The 26,981-nt window shown below is 33.0% G+C and overlaps 1 protein-coding gene across 11 annotated transcripts; it reads right to left on the minus strand.

The window, feature by feature from the left end:
- Positions 1 to 1,596: 1,596 nt before the first annotated feature.
- Positions 1,597 to 25,470, minus strand: LOC138315636 (uncharacterized). Of its 11 annotated transcripts, none has more exons than XM_069256799.1 (17): positions 21,698 to 22,112; positions 13,010 to 13,080; positions 11,779 to 11,835; positions 11,315 to 11,413; positions 10,801 to 10,890; positions 9,714 to 9,812; positions 9,326 to 9,424; positions 8,990 to 9,073; positions 8,441 to 8,545; positions 7,992 to 8,120; positions 7,546 to 7,585; positions 7,051 to 7,133; positions 6,780 to 6,864; positions 6,115 to 6,182; positions 5,461 to 5,640; positions 5,208 to 5,241; positions 1,597 to 4,765 (listed from the first exon to the last, which is right to left on the minus strand). In XM_069256799.1, the coding sequence occupies exons 2-17, from the start codon at positions 13,043 to 13,045 to the stop codon at positions 4,443 to 4,445; spliced, it is 1,611 nt and encodes a 536-aa protein (XP_069112900.1). In that variant the 5' UTR covers positions 13,046 to 13,080; positions 21,698 to 22,112; the 3' UTR covers positions 1,597 to 4,442. The 11 variants fall into 11 exon arrangements, with proteins under 11 accessions (XP_069112900.1, XP_069112899.1, XP_069112898.1 ...); XM_069256798.1 differs by lacking the exon at positions 21,698 to 22,112 and adding an exon at positions 13,646 to 14,641; XM_069256797.1 differs by lacking the exon at positions 21,698 to 22,112 and adding an exon at positions 25,091 to 25,470 and having other exon boundaries at positions 1,598 to 4,765.
- Positions 25,471 to 26,981: the final 1,511 nt, after the last annotated feature.

A 26,981-nucleotide genomic window follows, 5' to 3' on the forward strand; every position in this document is an offset into this window, starting at 1 on the left:
CTTAACTGACAAAGGAGTATATTGTTTTTCCTGGTGCCAGCATTAAAATAATTATAATTAACATTTTCTAATCTGATATCACTTCAATATTTTTTAAAGTTTTTTAAACTGATAGATTGATGTAACACTGGTGAGGTCATACCTTGCTGCAAGTTCATTATAATCTTTCAATGTGCCTGGAATGAAACTTTTTGCATAGATATTGGTTCTGCATAGTGGAATAGTAAACATTCTATCATTACGTAGTAGATACGGATTGGCATTATTAAAGTATGGCTCAATTAGTTCATTAAGATAATTTGGTGTTGTTCCAAAGAGAATTTTATAAAGGAGTATTAGTCTATGTTTTTTCCGTCTTGCAGCAAGGGTGTCCCAACCAAGTTCACAGTAAAGTTTATAGTGAGAGGTTCCCTTTCGCAGTCCTGTGATAATGCGGGCAGCTTCAATTTGTATCGATTTTAGTAAATTTGCTTCTTCTTGGGTACAGTTATCGAAAATAATATCACCATACTCCAAAATAGGTCGAATATAAGAGGTATACAAAGTGACTAGTGTTTTACAGCTCATTTTATATTTTACTGATTTTAGTAGATTAAGACGTTAACATGCTTTATCATAAATATAAAATCAATGTGATGATGCCATTTACCATCTGCAGAGAAAAATATACCGAGGTGTTTATGTGACGTTACATTTGATACAATTTCATTTTGGAATAAGATATCAGGATAAATTGTGTTCCTTTTACGACTAAAAGTTAATGACTCAGTTTTATTTGGATTAAATTTAATGTCCCATTTTTTGGCCACACATCAATATTAACTAGGTCACCGGATAAGCTATTGGCAGCACCTATTGGAGTGGTATGTATTACTCTAAAGATATAATGATATTTGTTACACAAACGGCGAATATTCCATGTATGACGTTTCGATGAATAGTACAATGACTGTTTGTAAATGTTTCACCTTCATCAGAATATATTCAAATTAATCCTTATAATTCAATTTACTAAAGATAATCTCTTCAATATTCAAAATTCATTTTGGGACTCTTTTGTCTATGAAATCATTACGCCGTCATCTCAGCCAATCAGAAGCAACGTTACAAACGGCCACGACATTTTTTCCTTTATGGGCTGATAAAGTAAATTTTCAAGCCAATGAAATTACTCGTAACAAGCAAAATTGAATTATTTGAATTTAAATATAAATCTTGGCATCCTTTTAATAATCAAAGGATTTGTTTGCATATACATGTATATAGCTTAACTAGCCTCGTGGTTGAGGCGCTAACTCGAGGGCCCGAGGTGTAAACAGAAAATATAAGTGTAAATAGTAGCGTATGATGACCTGAAGCTAAATGTTGAACAATAAACCAACTTATTTTCACGTGATATCACATTTCGCGTATTTCGCGATTGAAATCGTGAAAAATGAGTTTACGTAAAAATCTGTAAAGGTCGGTTAAATCAAAATAAGTCTCAATCACGAGAAATTAATTAGATATGAAAACGCAAAATTGAGTCACCGCGAAAGAAAGTTGGCTTACAGTATATAACAGATGATTGTTAACGTAGACACTTTTTATTCATTTCACCATCTAGATACTTTTACAATAGCCTCATTATTTCGTCTCCGTATGTGCTTCCAATCTATCATGCATTCAACGATTTGCACGAATTTTCGAAAGTAATAAGAATAAATGATACAATTTTCTGAAATACAAATTTATTTTCAAAATAGCACAGTTTTTGTTACATTTCAATCTTAAAAAGAAAACTGAATCATTAATTCAGATTCATCCTTAACTTGAAATTATGCATTGGAAAACATCACAGATAAGGAAAACATCCTTAATTAAGGAACGTTCGTTATCCGATGTAGTGTAGTCCTATGGAGAATGCTAAGTTAAGTAATAAATAAAGGTTCAGAAACGCTGCTGAAGCTTGGGTCAGATACATGTCAACGTTTCCGTTGCCAACACCTAAAAGGCCTCATAGAACACATATGACGAAATGTTTGTTCTTAACCTGTATGTTAAACAAAAATAGCATTCTGCTGGTTGACGAGTAATATGCTTATTAGGTCCACTTTGCTACTCAGTTATTAACAGAGACAAGATTGTGACCTGTCAACTCATCTAAAGTTTCAAGGTATCAATACAAAAAAATCTTTTTATAATGAAAATATCAAACATTAATATCATCAGGAAAATATACCGTCTTTTCAACTAATTGATAATGAAGTACGCACGAAACATCAATCTTTACCATTGACAGCAGAATACACTTAAGTAGAACTTTGATAATTAGTTGATGTATTTTTAATGTGAAACCAAAACAAGCCCAGTTCACACACTTCCGTGGTCTATTCTAATAAAAGCACAATGGCTTGAAGAATTGTCGATTCACTATCTCTTCACTATAAAAATGCATTGTAGGTTAAATTGTAATTCATCATTGTCTTCAAACACTCGAGTAGGAATAATGCGCCATTTTACAGTACTAAAATCAATGGAGCATTCAATGTTAGAACGGAAAAAACAAAATAATATCCAAATGTTGTAATCTTGTACCTAACCAATTCTGTTTTTACGGACTGAATATTTATTGACATTTTCTTACTTTCTACGAAAAACGATTTCTAATGCATGACATGTTTTCGTCAAATGTGACATTTCATTAATCCTCAAAGAAAGTTTCAAATTCATATAAATGAGATAAAAATCCGCGTGTTTTCATTTATGTTAAACAGTATCATTGTGTATATAAAGAGCTGTTGATTTTATTTGGCATTGAAAGTTATAGGTATTTAGTGTCTGAGTAAAATATGTAGTCAAAAAAAATTTCGCATACATTTTGTCATAAGAGAGAAAGAGAGAACGTGAAAGGGTATTGTATAGAAAATAAACTAGATATCAGACGAGGTAGAGACAGCGATATGTATAGATGTACGTATACAATATACAATGTAATGTACTTGTACATGCCAACCAAGAAAAATGACGCATGCTCTATTCTATGAGAATAACTATCTGTCATGATATACTCGTATATCAACATGCCATTTAATTACCACTCATTAATGTCACAACAATAACGGCAGAAATAAAATTTTCATCAATAAAAAACGATAACAAATTGTTAACTATTAATATAAAAAGTCTTTGCCTTTAAGCTTATCATGTTATCATGTTCATCTTCTTTCATGGACACCGGTAAAATATATAACTAACAGTAATACATACTTAAACTGAACTGAGTGGTATTGCAGTCTGCTTAATCAACACAAAATAAAGTTCCACGAACAACACAAATCATTATGCTAAACGCATGATTATGCATACCTTTGTAATCATTAATAAACCTTGTGATTAATGGGTATACCCTGCTCTACCTACCATATGCCCATGTCGTCTCTGGTAGGTTGACATTTTTTGTATCTTTACATTAATCAAAATATCACTGCAAATGTACACCCATTTACTTAAAATGTAATGCGAATTAATAAATAATAACTGCAAGTAAATATCGTATGAATAAGAAAGACGTTTCCACGTACATGAAAAACCCAGAAACAAAGAACAAAAAACAAAACGAAAATACAGCAACAAAAAAAAGATAACTTATTCTTATAAAACCACATGACTGCTTCTGGATAACTGAATGGGAAGCTATATCATTTGATTTGGACTTTTATGAACACGGAATTATAGTTTAAGCATTTAAAATTTCAGGCCCTAATGTCATGAGTGCTCATGAATTCCAAAGTTTTTTGGTAAATTCAATTTTAATATATCATTAAATTTCAGAATTGGTATAGCAGCTGGTTATTACTCCAAACAATATCACAAATGCAAACACATATAATAAGTAAGTAGATCAATGATCACTAATATAGCAGGGCAGCCCTGAGTCATCATTGATGACCAGATAGATCAATCTTTAGAGCATACGGCTAATGTTTGGAGGTCCCGGATACGACACCCGGTCTGACTGCTCTCTCCTATTAAATATTCATAACTTGAATAGGGACACTGGAAGCACCTTAGATGAAGTGAATAATTGTGATCACATCTAGTAGTTGTCCTAGAATTTTGAAAAGAAAACGATACAACCTATTCGCTCTAATTCAAGTATCATGATGGCTATAAGAAGGAACTCGCTTCGCTATTTGCGTCAGTCATCAACGTTTCAGTATCAGTAGAAACTAAAAAAAGGGAGTTGACTTCATTAATTCCGTATCACCCAGTCCTTACCGTATACACTGCACCTATCTAAAAACCAACAACATCCTAATAACAGCCTAACAATAAGAGTTAATGCGTTTTCCGTTCAGTTTTGATTTTTCTGTCACATGACAAGGAATAAATATGAGAACAATCGTCCATCATTGTATCATCTTTACAACCCAGTGGTTACGGGGGAACGCCGGGTCGTGCTAACTATATCTTATAGGCGAGAAATGTTCAGACTGCCTAAGCAGTTCCATAGCCTTAACATAGTCGTGGCCAATATTAGCCACAGCCCGCACAACATCAGCACACGTTTTCTTCGGGAACCTTTCCTTTGTCTTGCGTAGTGTCTGGTGGCAGCGTTCCCTAAGAAGATCCCCCTGTAAGTCGTGTATTTCGTCCATGGCCTCCGAGGACAGCCCTAGCTCTATACCCAGCAGGTAGTAATCCTTGCTAGCTACCATAGACAGCACAGTGATCAGACGTAGATTCTCTATTTTGATTTTGCTCAGTTGCAACTTTTCTATATCTGCAAAGGAAAAGGGATACATTGTTTATGACAATCTGATCTATCAGATTTACCTCCCTTTGTGTCACTCCGTAGTTTGTACTGTTGGCGTGAACCAAAAAGAAGTAACTGATAGATTAGGCTCTGTGATTGAACGCACGATATCTTCTAACCACAATTACATGTATATATACCATGTGGTATGCCGATCAGCATGGATATATTTTGACAATTTTCTTTATCCACACTGTTGGAATTACTTCCTTGTCCCATATACCATGTCAAACACATCCAAAGAAAACAAATTATGTTTCAGAGAAGAAGAATAGGTCATAATGTCATGTATTCGGATAATCGGTCACGACGATTAGAGTGTGACAGGGTTGGTATAGGGTAACATTTATCCCATTCCCTTCGTTACATGGTGCATCCAATAGAGTACAGAATACAAAACATAACGTACCCTTTTCCATGGATTTCTTTTCTTCTCTGGACATCTACAACAAAAAGAAGGACTGGTATGATCTATATGAACTAGCATCATGAACAAACATTTCATGTAGATTTTGTGTCATTTATTTTGGACAACGGAAATTACTTAAAAGAAAAAAAAACATTCACGTAGGCATACCATAATGACAGGCATTGTTAGGATTCAGGAAAGCAATCATATTTCAATGAGCGAACTATATTTTCATGAATATATAATAACGTACCTGATGTAAGTCAGGTTTCGTAAGCGATATTCGCTTCTTGAACGCATCAAATGCCATTTCCCTATTTCTAAAGCATGCGGTTTTCAACAGGTGGAAGTATTCGTTACGACAATTCCCTTTCTCATTTTCTGAAATACGATGCTTCATCTGTTTTGGTACCATCTTCCTAAGCTTTTTGGCCTATGAAGTATAATGATAAAAATTGAAAATCCATAAAAATAATTAAACCCTATGTAATTTTAAATATGATAAGATAATGTAACTCCATGCATTTACATAAAAGATTAGTTGTGAAAGAAAGTTGATACAATTAATGTTAATCCGTAAAGACAATATAAATTTCCGGGCAGGATCGACTTAGTTTATGGCAAAATGAATATGTATTCACAGAATCGTACATTGTACTACAAATCAAAGATCAAATACATCTACCAAAAAGCTTTCTCCGTCTAAAGATTAAATTATCAATTCTCTACGCGTAACAAATCCTCTATACTTCAGGTGTTACTATCACTGTAACACACATAGTCTTAATTCTGATATGGCATAGTGCAGAGGTTGATATGACAGAAATAATAATCCCTTGAGTATCGATCATGCAGAAAAGAAAGAGAAAAACAAATTTCAACACCAGGTTATCCTCTTCCACCTTACCTGTTTCTGGTCTAATGTTAGAGCAATGCGTCCTATCTCCCGGTCTGACACTTCTCCAAGACATCGATCTAAAATATACAATTCTGAAAATATGGTATCTGGCATGTCTAAGATATACGTATGGCACTACAAGGCAAAATAAATATAAAAAAAGTATGCGCAAAACACAACAAAAAATTAAGGAATATTTACCTAAAGGTACAAAAATAATTTATGGGTGACAACGTGGTATAAAAGGAAGATAGAACAACTATACACACACACACACACGCACACATTGTAAATATATTCTTCAAATGATGACTGCATCTAAACTTTGAAACTGTTTCACATCAGTACAATTAAAAATAAACATTCATGTTTGGAATGTTAGCTGTATCCATGTTATTATTTTTTCCCTTGATATTCCCACTTTAAATTTCAGGCTTGATCGCCCCATTTCTGTCCAATAATGTGCCTTTATCATCCATATCAACTGTATGTAATGGACGAAAGAGGCATTATTTTCAACCGGCATTTTTATGGTGACTCTATACTAAAGCTGCCTGAAATCAATAACTGTTACGGGCAATTATAATTCAATGTTCACCATTGAATTTTACAGTTATATTAACAAGATAAAATGGCGTGCAGGTTGAAGAATCAGTAACCTAACCATATCTTACCTTTCTTTGACATATCCTTCTTGTAATTAGCTGTTTGGTGCTTGATTTCTGCTCGAATCCGTTTATCGGTTCTCATTGGCGGCTTCTGCGAGTATAATTAATTTTGTAGAATAAATCCCGTCATCAACAGTGTGTGAATCATGCATTGTAATGTTCCATAAACATGTTCTAGATAATGCTGTCATTAAATATTTCAAATCTTTAAAACCACAAACTTATTCACTAGTCTTGTTATCGTTATAATTTTAAATGTATGACTTTATTGACCTACCTTTTTATCAGAGTTGTTCGCTGTCGTCTGTGTCCTGATTTTTACCTCCCTTTCATTTAGCTGTTCATCCATTTTTGTAACAGCTGATAACAATGGGAAAACTATACCATTATTACAGTCGCTTAGTTGCTTACATATTTGTTTCCTTTCGTCAGTTATACATAATTTTATTGAATATATTTTCATTATGCATAATGGAAAAAAATTCAATACTATTTGTAATAAGAATATGTCCAAAATGCGAGTCGCAAATTCCCACATTAATTTTATTTTAACCGGATAATTTACTTTGAAAAATACAATATGTTATATACCTTTGTTTACTACTTCATGTTTATATTTCCGTGTTTAGAATATATATAATTTATCGTCTAATACATTACAGTATTATAACAGTACATCCTGTGCACCTGTACATTATCTCAATCTTAATTACAGGCCCTTTGAACCCTTGGTAGATTATCAAACGTTTTCCCATTGTCTTATCTTAATTACCTGTGGAGGGACGTTTATCTTCATTGTGTACTGATTTATTCTGAAACATTCAATTAGTGAAATATAGAAATCTATAGAGGTATGATATGTTGATATATGATTTAACATGAGTATCTAAAACATTTCCATTCATAATAAGATTTATAATAATTTAGTACTTAAACTGAACAATAACATCGAATACTGTAATTCAACTTTATTTCGCGGGTACCCGATTTTGCGATTCCTAATCTAAAACAAGTTTGAGAAGATTATCATTAGCAGATTTACAAATTGAATGGAAATTCCTTTATAAGTGTATGGTAACATTCAAGAATTCAGTCTTATCCAGAAATCCGCAAAGTAAATCGCACGCGAAAGAAAGCTGGTTTACTGTATTTACATTACTGAGTTGGTATGGGTTCCGACTGTATAATTATATACAGGCTCATTTGTAAAACACGTACTCTTTGGCGATCTGCACCGGATACATGCTGTAGATTAAACGTTTGCTCTGCCTCCCTTAGAAGATGAATTGCGGTTTTATCAGGTTGCCATGTCTGTGGTTCTGCAAGATCCCTTGGAATGTTACCATCCTATAAAACCATTCATAGAGTATATTATTCAAAATGAAAATAATATTGATTAATTCATACGCCACCGGTGGGAAATGAGGGTTAATTCAAAGGTCCATCAGATATGTCATATTTTGTAGACATCGTGTTTAAAAATTGAAACCAAGATTAACGCCATTTTATATCAACGAATTTATAGTATGTATATTAAAATTTATGTATATAATGTAACAACAAAGATTTACCTTATTCTTAATTGTCGGGTTGGCAGCTAAGTTCAACATTTCATTTACCCTATTTTTAATTGTCGGTTTGGCACCCAAGTCCAACATTTCATTTACCTTATTCTTAATTGTCGGGTTGGCACCCAAGTCTAACAAGGTCTTAATTAGCATCTTGTCATAGTCTCGAGCTGCGCAATGCAAAGGCGTGTCTCCATGGGAACCCTGTTGATTATTTACCAATATAGTTTCATATATTACCAACAATACAAAACAGATATGTACATAATTTAGCATGTAATATTGCATTGTAGGAGATCAATAGCTGATCATATTACATCACACTACATAATCTCTACCGATGGTATTATCTGATAGTGAAATTAGTTTTAGGTTATCTCCCTTTGACTATTGCCGTCTAACATAATTAAAGAACTTCCTTATGTTATCAATATTTATGAAAACAGGCCATTATCAATAGGCGGGGGAAAATGTCTGTTTCTACAAAATGTCTTCTAGGAGTGATAAAATATATCATTCGATATAACGGCTTGAATAATAACGTGTTCGTAATTTCTTTGAATCGTGGATAAACATGCTGGGCAATGAAATTTCTTTTCTTTAAATATACATCTGCATGATATACAAATATGATGATAACAGACTTACAGTAATGTCGATATTAAGGCCCTTCTTAGCCAGCATCTTTATGATATTGGACTCCCGGGCAGCATGCAGTGGAGACCGACCGTACTGTGTATAAAGTTTATTAATAAGGATAAAAGTAGTACATGCATGTTTTCACGATATTCAGAAAACATAAACAGAAAATAGAAAAAAATATTAATATTAGAATTTAGTAACCTCATCTCTGATCTGCATATTTTATCCAAAACACATCTTGTAAATATTTCATTAAATTATGTACGGAAAACGATATCGGGCCGATGTTAATTTTTTTCCATTTACTCTTGCGACATTTATCCAGAAACATGCGATACTTACCGCGTCCTTTGCGTGCACATTAGCGTTGAATTCCAACAGTGTTTTAACCACCTGTCTATCTCCATTCTGACAGGCAACAAACAAGGGAGTGTCCGATCTCTGTTAAACCAAACAAGAGTCATTTCAATAAACCATTATATGTTAAGTATTATCATTAAACTGTATCAAAGAAACTCCTAACAGCATCTATATCATCCCAAATCAGTGTTTGTACAGGTGGAATTTTTTATTTACATATATCTAAAAACAAAGTGCAATAAGACTAAAAGTCGTTATCTCAAAATCAGTTTAGGCATGTAGCTTCTTCAACTGTAATTCTTTCTGGAAAATATTATAAAATGTATGGAAGCTTTTATTCTCATTTTTATATTTAAAATCGAATACTTACAGTGTCTTTACATTCGGTTGATGCTCCCCTCTGTAGCAACAATCTGGCAACCTCAACTTGACCACGATCTACAGCTTCATGAAGAGGTGTCTTATATTCCTGGTAATTAAGTATAATATAACGTATTACACGAGTTACCTGTACCGCAAACCTATACATTTATGATACCATTACAACTACAATGGAGAAGCAATATGACATGTGCACTCAAATTTATTTATTTTTTGTTGTTGTTGAATTCGTTTAATGCCCTACGTATATACGCCATCAATTCGTTAAGTTGAATATAACTATTATTATTTATGTGTTTTAGAATTTTCAATTTAATTTATTTGAAATGTTTATCTTATTTTCCCGCTGACAAACAGTAATATTGTAGGACATCCATTGTAATTTTTGTATGCAGTGTTACAGCAGATATTAGGTCAGCAAACATTCATATATGTAAGTTATTTACAGCATTGTTCTGCTTTTTACAACACTATAGTTTTACAACCATAAGATATCACAAGACATACACGACCAGGGATAGGCTGTGGCCAGTATATCACACAGACATTTTAGTGAACAGGTATATATTCATTCTACTGAGCCATACCATTTTCGTCCGACCACAATGACATATATATGACTAATTTACAAACAAGCTTCCGTGAGATTAAACAAGGAAGCTCAGGTATGTCGGGATCTCCTGTTAAATGTGCTGACATGTCAAACATTTATAGGAAGGGCATTTACAACAAGCAACGTTAAATATAACCGAATTAGCGAAGAGAAATTCGTTTGCTTGAAGGTTTTATTTTACTGGATTGTAGAACAGGAAGAAACAATTGAATCTACGATATGTCCCACTCCACTTTTCCGAATGTTTCATTCACATTATTAACTCGAGGAACCACGTATCACAAATGAAAGTTTGTATTATCACAGATACCAGAAATGCTAGTGTTACACTGTATTTCTAATGCGAGAGAAAGCAACATAATCAATAGAATATCGGTATGGAAAAGCATATTTGATAATGAAAGGACATTTGTTTAGAAACCAGTTCAATATACCATGAATTCAATATGTGAAACTCCATTACCTTGGTCTTTTCGTGAATGTTAAATCCGTGATCAAGTAGATGCTGTGTGATTTTTAGATAGCCTCTCTGACTCGCGATATGAAGACATGTCTGTAAATTGTAAATGAATATGCTGCAATAAATACCTGGTACATGATACCGTAATGAAACACAATGTATCATCCATGTTTATATCTCAAATTGTATATCTAGGTGGTTCCTCAGACCTTCTCATAACATGTTTTGTTCCTCTTTCGAAGCATTAATGCCAATGGGATATCATCAGGTTCATGAGTCAATGAAATGTTTATATATATACAATTATATATTTGTACGAATGAATGCTTAGTTGAAAGAACTGCTGCATTGTTTTACAATTTTGAATATGTTATAGAATCTACCAAATAATATTTTTCATCAATGAATAATAGAAATTAGACAATGTTACGAATATATACATGATATTGTGACATTGGATACAAATGTCCATGATGTTATAAAGATAAATACAGAAATAAGACCATGGATAACTGACCACTTTATTCCGCCTATTTGGGTGACACGTGTATCCTAGTTTGAGGAGCTTAATAACTTTGTCTTCATCTAGGTTTTCTACAGCATTGCACAAAGCATCCTAATAAATAAATAAATAAATAAGTAAAGTAAAATAAAATAAAACAAATAAATAAATAAATAAATCGTTTATAAAGTGCTCTCAATGTTTCTAATGGATATGATCCAAATAGATGTACAAATGTTCAAATATTTAGATAGATACTACTAAAGTATTCGTATTTATAAAATACTTAACGTTGATGATGTGACAGTCAAGAAGTCAAATAATATCAAAGGAAAGCAAGTAGAAGCCATATATATTTTCCTCTTATTCAAATACACTATTTGAATAATACATTCTTCGTAAATACTAATCACTTTGTAGGAATATCTACAACAAGACTTTAATTTAAGAATAACAGATACACGTCATGAAATACACACCCGCGAATTATCTCGTATCAAATCGATCCCGTCTACAGCCAAATCGTTTTCTTTTACCTGTAGGTCACACAATATTACACGATACACAGAACTGTCACAATAGGATAGTACTCAGAATTACTAAGGACCTAAAGTACTATAAACGCGGATTTATTTAGGTGTTTAATTACGTGATTTGTAGGTGTTTTCGTAAGGGTGTTCACAATAGACACGCCTGTTAATGCTTTGCAACATATCGTACAGCGTATAACACTAGAGAGACAGTGTCGCTTTGAAAATGCCTTAGCATACATTCTGATATATTAATAGCCAACGTCATTGATTAAAGGATCTCCGGGTGTATGAGGTTGAAGGAAACCGGAGTACCCAAAGATAAAACTGAATTTGATGTGGCCTAAAAAACCTGACGTACCACAACAGTGACCTTGGACTTTAAACCAAAATGCGCTATTAATTATGCTTATTAGGTAAAAATAGTTATATTGTTTTTATCCAATAAGTAAAATATAATTTATGGCGTGATTCGATTACCATCACAGAAGTGAAACAGTCAGAGGTTTCACATTAAAGCTACCCAACCACACCAGACATGCTGACATACAGGTGATCGGAAGTGATTACTGCTATATAACTTTCGCAATCGATGTAAAACAAATACAGATTATTATTGACCTGTATGTTAATCTAAATCTTTAATTGTTTCCTTAAATGATATATTTGATACATGTAATTGCATTTAGTAAACAGTAACAGAAATTCTGATGAAGCAGCAATAAAGCGTTACACAATGATCATAGTGAGTGTTCTGACCATCAACAATGCGGTGGCTTCTTTACTGAACATGGAAAATAATCCATTTGATAATTTAATGGTTGTCCTGGTTTTTCTTTCACTCTTGCATGATAAATACATCGACACCATGTTCTTATGGTTGATTAACGAGTCTCGTCTGACATAGCCAGTCCAAGATAAAAAGTAAAAATAGACATGATGCCATAATCATGTAAAAAATAGAACAATTAGCATTGTAATACTTGTACGTTATTCCCACTGGAATGATTAATCAAGTCACGTGATATTTAATGTTGATATTAGCGATGCATTGCGAGTGAAAGAGGAGGAGCAAATAACATATACAGTACCCAACTCCTCTAATAGGCCATATCGCTAGCATGGCAATACAGGTAAAGTTATGTAATAAAAATGATTCGAACAGGATAATACAACGTACATTGTTTATATTTACCTTAGAGAGTACCACTACCATTATCCCGTTGTCATGTCCTCATCTGTTCAAAACACCTAAAACAAGCCGATTATTATCGTACATTTATATAATGATAAAAGGACGTATATCAAGATAAACCCAAATCCTAACACAGAAATATTAATTAAATATTGAAATTAAGTCATTAAGATACCTGTTCAGAGAAATAGCCAGTGTCCTTGAAAACATTCTGTACCAGAATCAATCAACGATATTTCGCTATTTCTGCATTTTTATTTCAATAAAAATGTCAACTCTTATCAGCTACACTCTCAATAAAATGATACGTAGTTAGTTACAAGGCAGCAGAAGGGAATGAAAACCAGAATATATCTTAAAATAATTTCGTCAATGATTTTTCCCAAATACACTGTACTAGTAGTTGGTTTCAAGAATGCGAGTGATTAAGGAAAATACAGTTCGGTAATTCACTGTATTTCTTATTTTTAAATGGAGTTCACAACGAGGTCGAGTGCATGTGTATTAACGTTAATCATTCATGTGTATCTCCATTAAACGCAGGTAAAACTATTGAAATTGTTAACAAAGCAGGTGCGATGTATAACAAAACGAGCAGGGTGTGATGATAACATACAGTACCTTTAAAATAATTCCTCTCTTCAAACTTATTATTGATCTTCTTTCATGTGACTAGGCGTATTGTATCGAAGGCACAACTTGTACTCGGCGAGTCTATAATAGGAGCCTGCTTCTAAATAGTAGACATAATCGCTTCTGGGAATCCCATGTTCACGTGTATATGTGATGATCAGATCGTGAATGAACATGGTGACCTTAAATGTATCCGAAGCGAGACTATGTGATATACCTGATATCATACAATAAAATATTTCACTTTTTGCGATAGAATTTCATTTCAATACAAATTTTGACATATTAAGGTGCCTTAATCATAAGAATAAATACTATAATATCTAAATTCGCTATGCAACTGTCACTTGTTTTTGGTATTGCATCGGTTATCTTTTAAAATGAACAATCAAAATCTTAATAGTATAAAACTGGTAATCAATGATGCAAATAAAAAGATAAGGGACTTGAAAAGGTGAAGCGACTCTTTGCTTGCTGTTAAAGGTAACATTAAACCAGAAATAACAACAACAGTGTCAGTAGATTAATTAGAATGTACATAGGTTAAACGTTTCCCCTATGTACTTAGCCATATTCAACGAAATCGATAACTATTAAAGTAATCATTGCGTTCCTAAGAATTATTTCCACAAAAATATCATTCTATCATAACAAAGAACAAGTTCGCGGGTAATTTTGTTTGTTTGTTTGTTCACTACCTTTCCGGAGCATTTAAATGTTTCATAAAACATGAAATAACAAAACGATTCCTATCGATGGCCTAAGATGAGGTAACAACACCAAACATATGCAATATTTCCTGCGTAATATATGATAACTGTGGAGATTAATTTCACTGTTTTGCCGTCTAATGCAGTGATAGTCAAGTATCGGGTGGTTTTAGGACGACGGCGAAAAACATAAGACGACTCGCGTTATGAAATTTTACATTTTATTTATTTTAATTAAATTGTTCAGAACACAATGATAAGTGTAGTATTAACAGTAAGTTATTAACTTTTGCGACTCTACAATGTATCGATCTCGTTTTACATTCCCATTTTAAAAATTAAAAGTCCTTTCGGAAAGGTAGTGGGCCTTTAAACAAAACAAGTCATCTGACTATTTCATTTTTTTCTAATATAATTTACTTCGAATATTTAAAACTGTAAAACTGGTAAAGAGGAAACGTAGTTTTAAAAAATCGTGCTTTATTTGATTGATAAAGCGAAGTATTAAGTGTTATGTGTTTACACTAAAATCCATTGATGAAACTCTTTGAAATCTCTTACATCAAATGGTTTATTGAAAAACAACTAAGGTATGAAATACGCTGGGAATCTTTGTGAAATGTAAAATACAATAAATCAACTAGGCAATATATTATTGTGAAAAAACGGATGTTCCTACAGATGCTCCTTAAGTTTACGCTGTTTGAAGTTACATTTTGTGGTATCATCTTCCTGGTTAAATAGTGGGCTATTTTACCTAAATATTGATGAATCACTTACATGTATAATCTCGAACCAATACGTGTTTGATAACACGAATTGCTATTTATGGCCGTACACGAAGGAGGTATATTGTTATCCATCGTTACCCATGGTACCAGGTCAAAGGTCAACGTAAAATCATTGTTTGATGTTTTTGATAATAATTCGTTGAGATCGAGGTTGTACATGTCAGAGAAAGCGTCTGTCAGTCTATTTACTACAAATATGTAGCAACCATAGGAAAGTCCAGTGAAATATAGGGAAACGAAGTAAGCAAAAATCAAGCTAATATTGTGACAGAAATAATGACACTAAATAGATAAAAAATCGCAGTTTTCCTATCACTTTCGCACTTTGTTACATGTAATTGTTTTTTCTTTGTAATTAATTCCGTAATGCTCGTTCACAGGTATGAAAAAACTATATTAGCCTCTAAGTATTGTGTTTGCTCATCTTAAATACTTTCAATAGATTTAGATTTGATTTATCGAAGAGTTAATCACAACCAACATACCTATTTTATAATCATGGTGCCTAAATAAACAACTGCCAGCTCTCTCATTAAGCCAATAACTAATACAGCATTGTGTCCTCTTCACAGTAGAATCTGTACGTAAAACACTATTTACACTTTGTTTGTTTAACTTCTACTGATATTGATCAATACACACATTTTTATCTGACCCGGTTATAGACAGTTGGTCAGCTGTCTATTGAGGAGTTATACACACAATCACTGGTGTCTAGACATGGGTGTCACACACGAACTGTACAGAGGTGGAAAATTCCAGGATTGATTTTCAACATCATTAAAATGTACTTGGGAACATTCATAGCATTCCTACAAGCGTCTGGATGAAAACGCTAATATTTACTGCGTTGATTAACAAATATCTACATAATCTTACTAACCATCGCAAAAAAAGTATGTAAAAAGAACTAATTATTTGTAGAATACGAGCATTCCATACAACGCAAACACACGAGGAATAATGTTAATGTATTGTGTGTATCCATGGCTAAGATATCATTGTTTCCAAGGGCATTTATTGAATACGCATATGTCAGTTGGTCATATCCTTTAATGTGTGTCACCATATACAATGACATATATCAATATGAATTAGTGATTTAAAAATAACAGTAATTTCATGAGGAAATGAGACAAGATGTAGATAACATTAAACAAAAGGCCAGGGGACAGCTTCAGACTGATATTACAGCCCTAGTGAGGTCGAAAATCCAACAAGCATGTTTAACTGCAATTTGTTTTGTTTGACTTGGTTATCGACACCTTGTTATACAACAGTAAAGGTAGAAATTCCTTGACTAATTGATATTAAGAAATCCTGATGGCATTCTACAAACAATTCATACATATGCACAATATGGTGTATACATGTTTAAGAAAATGTATTTAGGTTTGTATGATTAACGAAAAATTTCTTCATCTGAAGCAGGTAATATTTCCCCCTTTCAAATGTTTATCATTTTTAAAATGCGTTATATATATATATATATATGCATATTCGTATGTTAGGTATTAAAAGGCTTTTCTTTTTACGAATATGTATCCATTCAACCCACTTTAAATAATCTTCAGTTCTATTATCACAAAATCCTATACAATTGTTGGTGTCTATACAGTTAAATACCGGGTACCTCTGTATATGTGGGGAAAATTCCAAAAGAAAAAGTACAAGCTCAAACTAGAGCTTTAAAATAAACATTAATTATACCTGAATTCATTCTATATAATTTATACAATAAACAATTTAAAAAATTTACATATGTATGTATGTATTAATAAATCACAAACGATTATTGTATCCATCACGTGTCCAAAGACACGTGTATGTAGTACACTTTACTCCAGATCGCTGACCCATTTAAGTCAGTTGGTCATTATATACTATCACTTTGACTAGACAGGTGTAAAGGCCACAGTTAAGGAGGTGGAAAATTCCATGATTCATAACTAATTATTCCCTATCAGCATTTTTACTGGTAGTGCTATTTGTTACTATATATACGTGTGTATATATATAATCAATTATCTCCCAACATGTTGACAGAAATAAGATGCTAATATTTGTAAACACCGTCTCTGCCACTGTTTAAAGGGAATGGGTATCATTTAGCTCGATCGGACTGAAATCAAATAACTAAAGAGCTCTAGGATCAGAATGAATCTTAGACTTAGGTTTTTACGTCGTTTAATGACGTAACGTAACTTTTTACAAAGTAATCTTTGATTGGCTAAGTCTAAACTAAACTAAACAAAAGTTTTGGACTTAAGATTGTTTCATGATCCTGAGGCCTGGTTTGTCTGCATAGTGACTTGATGTCGTGTTTCTTTTTACTACTTATGTAAATTAGTAATTCATTTACATTGTAAACCATTTTCACGTTCTGAAAAGATTTGCATGCATTATTAAAGTACATCGGCTATTTCGACACAACAGAATATATGATGCTAAAGGTTAAATATACCGATAACTAAATAAGTCGAAACTATATCAAAATCAAATTTCTCGTTCGTCATCTACTTCCTTTTATTTATACATCTGACTCCATCTTTCAATCAACATGGGCCTAGGTTGGGGTGTGTTGTCACAGATAAACAGTCTACGTCGACTGATAATTAAACAATCACTTGAATTAGCGTTTACCGGCTTAGATCATCATTCCCAGTACTTAAATCTTAAGATAACACTATAGTTCTGTCAATTGTACGGCTATGATGTTAGTTATATACTGTACACATGCCTCTGGATTTCTTCACACTTCTATTGCATGCAAATGGTTACTATACACATGTGTGTTGCTTGGACCGACAATGTATATGTTCACAAAATATGTATTGATCATAAATATTATGTTACAGTCGGAATAGTCTTATTATCAAATGCTATTTTAAATATTTGAAACGTTACAAGTGAAATATATATAACTCAATTTTGCTTGTTACGAGCATTTTCGTAGGCTTAAAAATTACTTTATCAGCCCATATAGAAAACAAATGGCGTCGCCGTTTGTAACGTTGCTTCTGATTGGCTGAGATGACGGCGTAATGATCTCATAGACAAAAGAGTCCCAAAATGAATTTTGAATATTGAAGAGATTATATTTAGTAAATTGAATTATAAGGATTAATTTGGATAGTTTTTTTTTATGTTATGGAGATATAACACAAAAATAAACCGCGAAGCGGTTTGTTTAGAGTACACTCAGATTTTTGTGTTATACATTGTATCTCCATAACATAAAAAAATCTATTCAAGTTAATCCTTAAATAACTTGAAACTTCAAACTAAATAAAACTTTTGATTAAAATTATGTAATTATGTCAGTATTGGGGTAGGTTATACTATACAAATGACACACATATTGTACTATTGTACATATGTACGTACACATGGCAGGTCATTGTTCCGCATACCGTTAAAGGTCAGGCTGACCTCGATACGTAAACTGATTCAATGAAAATAACCAGTAGTGGACAAATCTATTTAAAATCAATCAGTCAAAATGGAAGCCTATCTACAGTAGATTTCCAAATTACCCAAACGCAGCCGATGGCTTATTATTTGTTGTAATATCGGGCAAATTAATATCTCTCCTTATGTAATAATAAAGTTATAATATTATATTGCATGGGTTTGAATGAATCACTCGGAGGTGATATATAAGATACGGTAGCCACAATTAGGCTGCTACCACACCCAGTTCAAGTATTTAGGGTTACACCTATATATAAATATAACTCCCTAGTAAGCATAGATTTATCGATGTCTAAATACACCATTGTACTAATAAGTAATATACACTGACACGTGTAGTGTTTGTCTTTCTTTCCTTTTATTTATCAATTTCATTTTTATTTCGAATAGAACTTTAAAAGTATTCCTCTGGCACTTCTTCTGGCACTAGTATTTCACATTACAAATATCTGTATAAATAGGCTTTGTGGGCAATAAAACAGTCATAAACGTTTTTTTCTGAAGGTAAGCTAATGGAAGGTCAGAATATTTAAAACTTAATGTTTTGTCATAGCTTCTATAACACCAATGAGATTTATGACAGTGTATAACAACAGTACATCCTTGTTACCATTGTTTGGTGTACAGCAACGCAGATTTTCAATAACACTTGACACGTCAGATAACATATCGGTAATTTCAAACGCTTGATCCTGATCTACGTTAAGGACCTGATATTTATGTTTTGTTTTCAAAACCTTAAAACATACTTACTAAGTTAATCGCCGGTAAGCAATTATCACTAATAAATGTTAGTTATTTTCATTAATTTATTCAATGCATGGTCTGTGGCTATCTAACCCATGATTTTCAGAATCGTTGTCATTTCAGAATAGTTCGTTTTGGATATGTTATGCAATTCTCCAAACGTCTTATATGTACAATCATAACATTGACGGTTTCTTTCAATGATTTCCAACACAATAAGTATATGTAAACATGTTTATCAACAGTATGTTGCAATTCTGCATGTATTACACATAAACTGAAATACAATGATGTACATATAAAATCGATTCTTCAAATGTGAAATAATTCTACTAACGTTTTATGATATACTTTAATATCATGACATTAATGTAAGTATGCATGCATTTATGTCCAATTATTTTGATGCCTCATCACTTGAGTACAACACAATTAATCTATAGGAATACATACCGTTTGATAACGATTTATCTCTGTAGTACTGGGCGGAGCGCTGTGTAACGTTAAAATGGACTGTGTATCCTAGTCAGACAATGGTGTAGTACGTATAGTAATCACATGATGCTAATGAATCACTCGCTTTTTCAGATATTTATATATATAAGTCCGTTTCAAGATCTCATTTAGATCCACACAAATGATTTTCTTTTGCTAGTGAACAATCCTAATTTCAGAAAGGATATTCCATTTGCAATTGAGATACTATAAAAGGTACGTTGTTCTGAAAGGAAATATTGCGTACAACCCATTCCCTCCTGTGGGTAAAAAACTTTGACTCGATATCCTTAAATCTAGCATCATTATGGTAGTTTGACAGCATATATAAACAGCACACATCCCCTAGTGCTACGGTTTCGACAAAATCGATAATATCTCATTTACATATCATATCCTTACTATTGACTTCGCTGCACAGTTACTTAATCAACCAATTCATTCACTTCAAATGTATATGTCACAAATGTAAATTTGTTATTTGTCCTTAAAAATGACGATACATTTCTACATTCAACTAATGTAAGTTTATCGTGTGCTGCAAATTAAAGCAATAAATACCTTACTTGATTTTACAGTAACAGTGTAACTGATATTTAAATCTCGAGAACTGTGTGACAATTGCGGCAAATACAGTAAAAAAAGGGCCCTAAACAATAAAATAATACAATACAAAGAGTTTGTTCGATGAAAGATTATAGAAAGATGAAAATCAATTTGTCATTCTTTGCTTGGTATAGAAAGTGAGGAGTATGATGATTGCCCGTATTTATTTCACACCAGCCAGACCCAAGTAAGGCAAGAAATCAGACAATTAATTGCTGGATTTTTAGATGTTTTATTCCTTGCATTGTTTTCTACTTCAACAAAGAAGCTATGACAAATAGCTAACATAATGAGGCCTGTTCTCTCCTGCTCTTCCTCAATATCTCTGGTAAATATATTTTTATAGCTGTTTTTTAATCGATATTATTAAATCTGAAATCCGTTCAGTATACGTAAAACTCATTAGAGTATAGTACATTGTATGACGGAATGTGTAACATTGGAAATCATTGGGAAAATAAGACTTTTTACTATAACAAACATTTCATAAATATAAACAAAAAATCTATCAAACTTTTAATTGTAAATGAAGTATAAACAATACGAAAACTGGGTAATTTTATCGTAATTCTTTTTATATGTAGTATCATACATGTTTTTGCAAGTTCTGAAATCTGATGCAATACTGTACCGTTCTGAACAGTTAGCTTTGATAAAGCATGTTGTGTTAGGCAAGCTTTGGAAAGTTTTATCTCCATAACAAGGCGTTTCATGTATATGTATGAAGTTTCCCCCTCTGCTGAAATCCAGTTTTTAGAAATTTCGACGGATAGAAAGTTCTGTAATGGTATACAGGGACCTCAGTGATGCGATGCCGACTATATAGACCTTGTAGGCTTTATTTTTTTATAAAATGGATTTGATACTTTTAATTTAATTTATGTGACTTAAATAACAACCAACCACACAGATTTCTTGATCAATTTTGAATTGATAGAACTAATGAATTTCATATCAATCCTCTGTATAAACGTGTTTTATAAAGATTGTTGTTACATTATGAAATTCTGTACACTCAGCAAACGAACACTGATAAAGACCGTGCACATTGCGATTCTCGGCGTGATTTTAAGAATGCATACTACATGCATACGTGTATTTAACGTTTTTCATGGTAACACTACATTTTTTTGAAAATGATATCAATTTCGACATTAATACAATATACGTTTATAAAGCATTGCCGACAAATAACAATAATATGTTTATACACTTACCTTACGCCGACTGACTTGTCAGTTTTGAAAATAAACACTATTTCCGTGTATTAAACCCGAATATTAGACGTCTGAATAATTTTGGTATACCCACTGTGTGTTATATTAGGTTACTATTGAAGTGCAGCGATCCGTATACTTATTGTACTTTCAATGGGCTGTCTGCCAAATGTTCCGGTCCAGTAAAGGTCAGTATATATGTCACACGTACTACATGTAAGTTCTTGAACAGAATATCATAACATAGATATTCATACATGTAGTATCATCATATTGATGTGAAAGACTAATAGAATCTTATATTTGCCTGTCATGTAGACAGTGATATCTCAACCCGAGTGAAAGATTTTGGCAAGTCAACCCGAGGCTTGCCGGCCAAATCAGATATCCCTGACTACATGACAGACACATGTTTATTCAGATAACTCATGGTCACTCTGGTACTAATTAGGCATAAATTTCCGTGATTTTGAAATAAGAGCAATTGAGTTGTGGTACATTGATATCTTATTCAATAATTCAGTTTGGCCAATGACTGTGCTGCTTTTAAAATTTCCCGCGAAACTGTTTTGTATATATGACGTCATAATACTTGACGTACAATTATTTTGGTCTATCGAAAATAGCCTCAAATAACTAACCATGTGAAATTAATTTTTTATGCAATGTACAAATACATAATAATATACAGCAAGTGCCACATATACAGTAACGAGATCATTTATCATGATATAGATCTACAAAAAATACTGATAACAAACCCGTCGTAAAACTCCTTCCGCGTCTTTAGTGTTTATATATGTACGGGGTCAAGCGTTTATGTCAATATTGTCTGTATGATCTAGTCATTTCAATGTAAGTACATCTACATTATTTATCTAGTTACTAAAAGAGAGTTTCTCGTTACTATTATTACAATATTGACTATATAACTATATAAGATATTATTATTACAATATTGACTATATAACTATATAAGATATTAAAATATTGAAATAGCGAAATAGTTATCTATAGTAAGAACTTAGTAATCATTTACAATTTTCATGGTGTATAACTTTATAAACGAAGTATAGGGTTTTCATACACAGGTATAGTTTTCGTAGACTCCAAACGGAAATTCATATATGCATGATCTAAATTGTCCGTTTGTCTTCATATTATGGTTGGACGCACTCATACTGTAACAGACACTCTATTTATGAGATATCGTATAGCCACAGTACATCACGCCTTTTAACGTTTGAGTTGATTGAAATACAGATCGTAAATTATACTGGATGATGACAAATAAAGTCATAGCGTTTTGTACTCGTACATCTGACCATCAACTACTTGTAGGTGTAAAAAAACGTACATAATTGTACTGTACTTGCTATTGTGAAATCTTCTATACATGTATTAATCATAATGTTTGTAGCAATTGAGGAAAATGACTGGATGATGCATTGCAAGTGTCTGTCCTAGTGACATAATACATTTGCATGATCTGAGGAAGTGTTTTTTATTATTATTTCAAGTGGTTTATGCGGTTAAAAATAGTCTATTTTAGGTAACTTGCAGGATGTTGAAAACAATGTAATAGTGCCTGTCGCGTGACATCAAAGTTAGTAGTATTATAACAACTTGCACTGGATGTATATTATTTCACCTACTCTTCATCCTATCTGGCTTAGGTCATAACGGGTTTCACAGAAAATTGAAACGATACCTTAAGGAAATGGATACTGTCTAGAATACATTGTTAAACTCGATATATGATATACGAAGTCATACCATATATCTGTAAATCATTTTCATAACTACAGGTACATTGTATGTGAGAAAGGGGTCAAAATAATGTTTGGACAAGCACGGCTACAAAAGGGTTTATTTTTCTATCAGTTTTCAGGGAAATCTTTTATTTTTTGTAAACAAAATTGAAGGTACACGCAAGATATAAAATACAGAGTCAGGTCTTGAACGACCTTGATCTTTTTAGAAGAAAATTTGATAAAATTAACCAACCACACAAATACAGACTGTGTGTTTAAACATTTTTGCATAATTATGTATTGCATACAGAGTTTACAAATCTTTATCGAGTGATGGAAAATTTTTAGTTTTCATCGTGAGAGTTAGTTATTTTAGTGTTTTCAGTACTGGCTATATGTACTACCACTGCATGTCGCAACTCAATGGGTCAAGTGTCATAGGTATGCAGCTGTTAAGTCGAGGATTAATAATTTAAACATTAAACTTTGATTCCTCTTGAGAATAACAGTGGAATGCGGTACGTCCAACAAATAGAGACAATTATGAAGGAATGTCCATATTTATTAACTATACTGTGTATAGATCATCGTATAAGTAATTTAGAGGAAGGATAAAATGTCATCTGTTCACCATATCAATTCACAATTATTGATTTCACCTTTAACATAACTGCTAATAACTGTTTACAACCATTTAGAAAAATGTATCAAATTGTTCAAAGAATGGACATAATATTATACATATGTTATGCTTATATATTTGTTCTAAATTCCTAACCTTTGATTTTCAGTGTTTGAAGTTCTCTCATACTTTTCCATAAAACTTTAAATACAGCTGGCTGATGCCAGAAATGTCCAAGTATGTTGAGCAGCCGGATTAAAAATGAAGTTCGTCTTTATTTCTAACAATGTTTCCACCTCTATCAACTTATAAACCTAGATTATAGCAATTATATATTGATTGTGCAGCAGAACAAACGAAACCTGTGTGTAATCAGGAGTAAAACACAATAAAATCAATAGGAATCAATACCAGAAATAAATGGAAATTCTGTCAAAGAACACATTGTCCTCGACTTCTAATTTGTGAGTTAGCTTGATGTTTAGTACAACGTCGATTCGGGTTGGAATCAATCGATGACTTTAATGTATCTATTATAGTTTCAGAAATAAATCGCGAATTTCTGTAACGAATTATTTCTTCTGGTCCCATGTGATTCGTCATAGCAAAGTTTTACTGTAATTAACTCGTAAACAAATTAATAAGAACCAGAGTGTTATATTCCAGATCTAGGATCTCTGGGTACATTCATAAATTAACATGTACGCCTGAGCACGGTCGATACGACGTGATTTATTTATAGAACATATGTCATAACATATAAGAACATGAGCTAGATGCGTTTCATATCTGCATTTCACACCGAAACAAACAAGGCATTTTGCTTTAGCTTTTTTATTGAATAAACAAATTTCGAATACTAAACTTTACACCCAAAAATTAAATTACATTTGCATAAACATATAGCAGAGCAGCGGAGAGATGTGAATCATACAGCATTAATCTGATCATGAGTGAATATATACACATGAATATTCTGCAGCTTATTGTAAAACTATATAGATCTAATGTGCTTACCTTTTGACGGATAAAAATACAGATGTATCCTTTATAGCCTGAAGTATATCCCCGTCCACTGGAAGAAAACAATCGTTAACAGGTATGGATCACAGAGACCTGTGTATGATTGCAGATGAACACGTGGGGATTTTCCATTCAAAGTCAAAACTTGCGGTTGAATGTTTCGCCGTGACCACAAGAATGTGACGAGCTCTATCAGACGATCAATGATTAAGATACGGCATGTAAGGGATGCTGAGGTGCACCACGGGACTAGGGAGGTGTCAATCACTTAATTAAAAATTGTTTACAAAGAGTTCTTTTAACATTTTCCACAATGGAAGTTTGTCAATTTGGGCTCTATGGTGGCCATGACCGGTAAGCATTATGTTTTGTTTACAAATACCTGGGGTTAGGACATCATGATATGACATATGATTAAGGCCAGGTCGGAGTCCCTTGTGAGTTATAGGGGGTGTTCAACAGGAGAGACAATAGGCCGGGATCGGGGGGGGGGGGGGGGGGGGGGGGTCCACGTGCACCCCCCCACCCCCACAACTTAAAGAACCAATGTTTTTTTCTGAAGCCTTATGACACACTGATAACGAAATCGAGAGGTAACATTGTATAAACTGGGATGAACTCCCGGTTATGACGTCATCAAGATGGCCGCCATCTCGAATTTCACTAAAGATTGAAAAATAGTCATAACATTGACATTTTTCAACAGAAGAAGACAAATGAGGCATCAAAATGACCAAAATAGAACAACAAATACATATCAGGACCATATAATCCAATATATGAAGTTATTTCTACGCAGGAAATGAAAAAATCGGATTTTAAGCTCAAAAATGGTAATTTTTAAGCAATTTTTTTCATATTTGGCTTGACGCAGCAAAACTGTTTGCCAACAGCAAACTATTATTTCTAATCAGTTATTTGACCTCTTATCAATCAGTAAAAACAACAACAACAAAAAAAAAAATGTTAACATTGTATAAGCTCCGGTTATGACGTCATCAAGATGGCCGCTATCTCGAATTTTATGGAAAAGTTAAAAATAGTCATAGACATTTTTCAACCGAAGTAGACAAATGAGGTATCAAAATTACCACAATCGAACAACAAAAATATACAGAAATGCAAAAGAGAATTATTGTTATACCACCATTTTGTTTACAAAACATCACCGGGTGCGTATACAGGGTATATGATTGCTGTTTTTTCCAAACCGCTGACACTACAGTTTCCGGATGTCTTAGAATTTCCTGAAGATAACATTGGCAATTGACGATTCATATCTTAACACATTTGAATTTTAAGTTGGCTTAATATCTAAGTGGGACTTGACAATTTCCTAACATAATCCATTTTCATGTTCGAAAGTTTGTAGACTAGAAGCGTCTCAAAATGAATTTTTACAGCACAACGCCAACTAATAGGGTATCAAATTAAAACTGATGAAAGCATTTGTTTCCGTTAATACCACAACACTTTCCGAAATTTGTTTCTTTTAGAAATAGCGCATCCACTGTTAACTTTATTTTTCTGTGTATAACGTAAGGAAATGTCAGATGGCTACTGCAGTATCACACATTTCTTTCAATAGTTCTTAACGATAAACATAATCGTTGTACGTGCTTTCTCGCCAGAGTGTCGATGAGCTGATGAGCTGATGTGACATTACATTACCGGTTTAACATCGTAGTTCTAACTTGTCAACCGTCCATGGCCAGAGGTAACATCAATAACATCGGGTTCGCGGATGTAGGAGCTCATCCTGTTTTCAACCTTGTGATTCATATATCGTATATGATGTTCCAGACCTCTCCGGTAGGATGGAAAAGACATCAGAGCCACATTCTGCGAAGGGTTGAGTTGCTTCTCCTTAATTCGTATGAAGCAC

Source organism: Argopecten irradians, chromosome 2, assembly GCF_041381155.1.
Source record: "Argopecten irradians isolate NY chromosome 2, Ai_NY, whole genome shotgun sequence".
Lineage (NCBI taxonomy): Eukaryota > Metazoa > Mollusca > Bivalvia > Pectinida > Pectinidae > Argopecten > Argopecten irradians.

Coding starts and splice junctions, on each gene's coding strand:
- LOC138315636 (XM_069256799.1), bottom strand. CDS start 13,045: ATGGTAGTGGTACTCTCTAAGGTAAATATAAACAAT. Junction 9,074..9,325: donor ATGTGCACGCAAAGGACGCG/GTAAGTATCGCA, acceptor CTTTATACACAG/TACGGTCGGTCTCCACTGCA. Junction 4,766..5,207: donor AAAGAAATCCATGGAAAAGG/GTACGTTATGTT, acceptor TTTCCTTTGCAG/ATATAGAAAAGTTGCAACTG.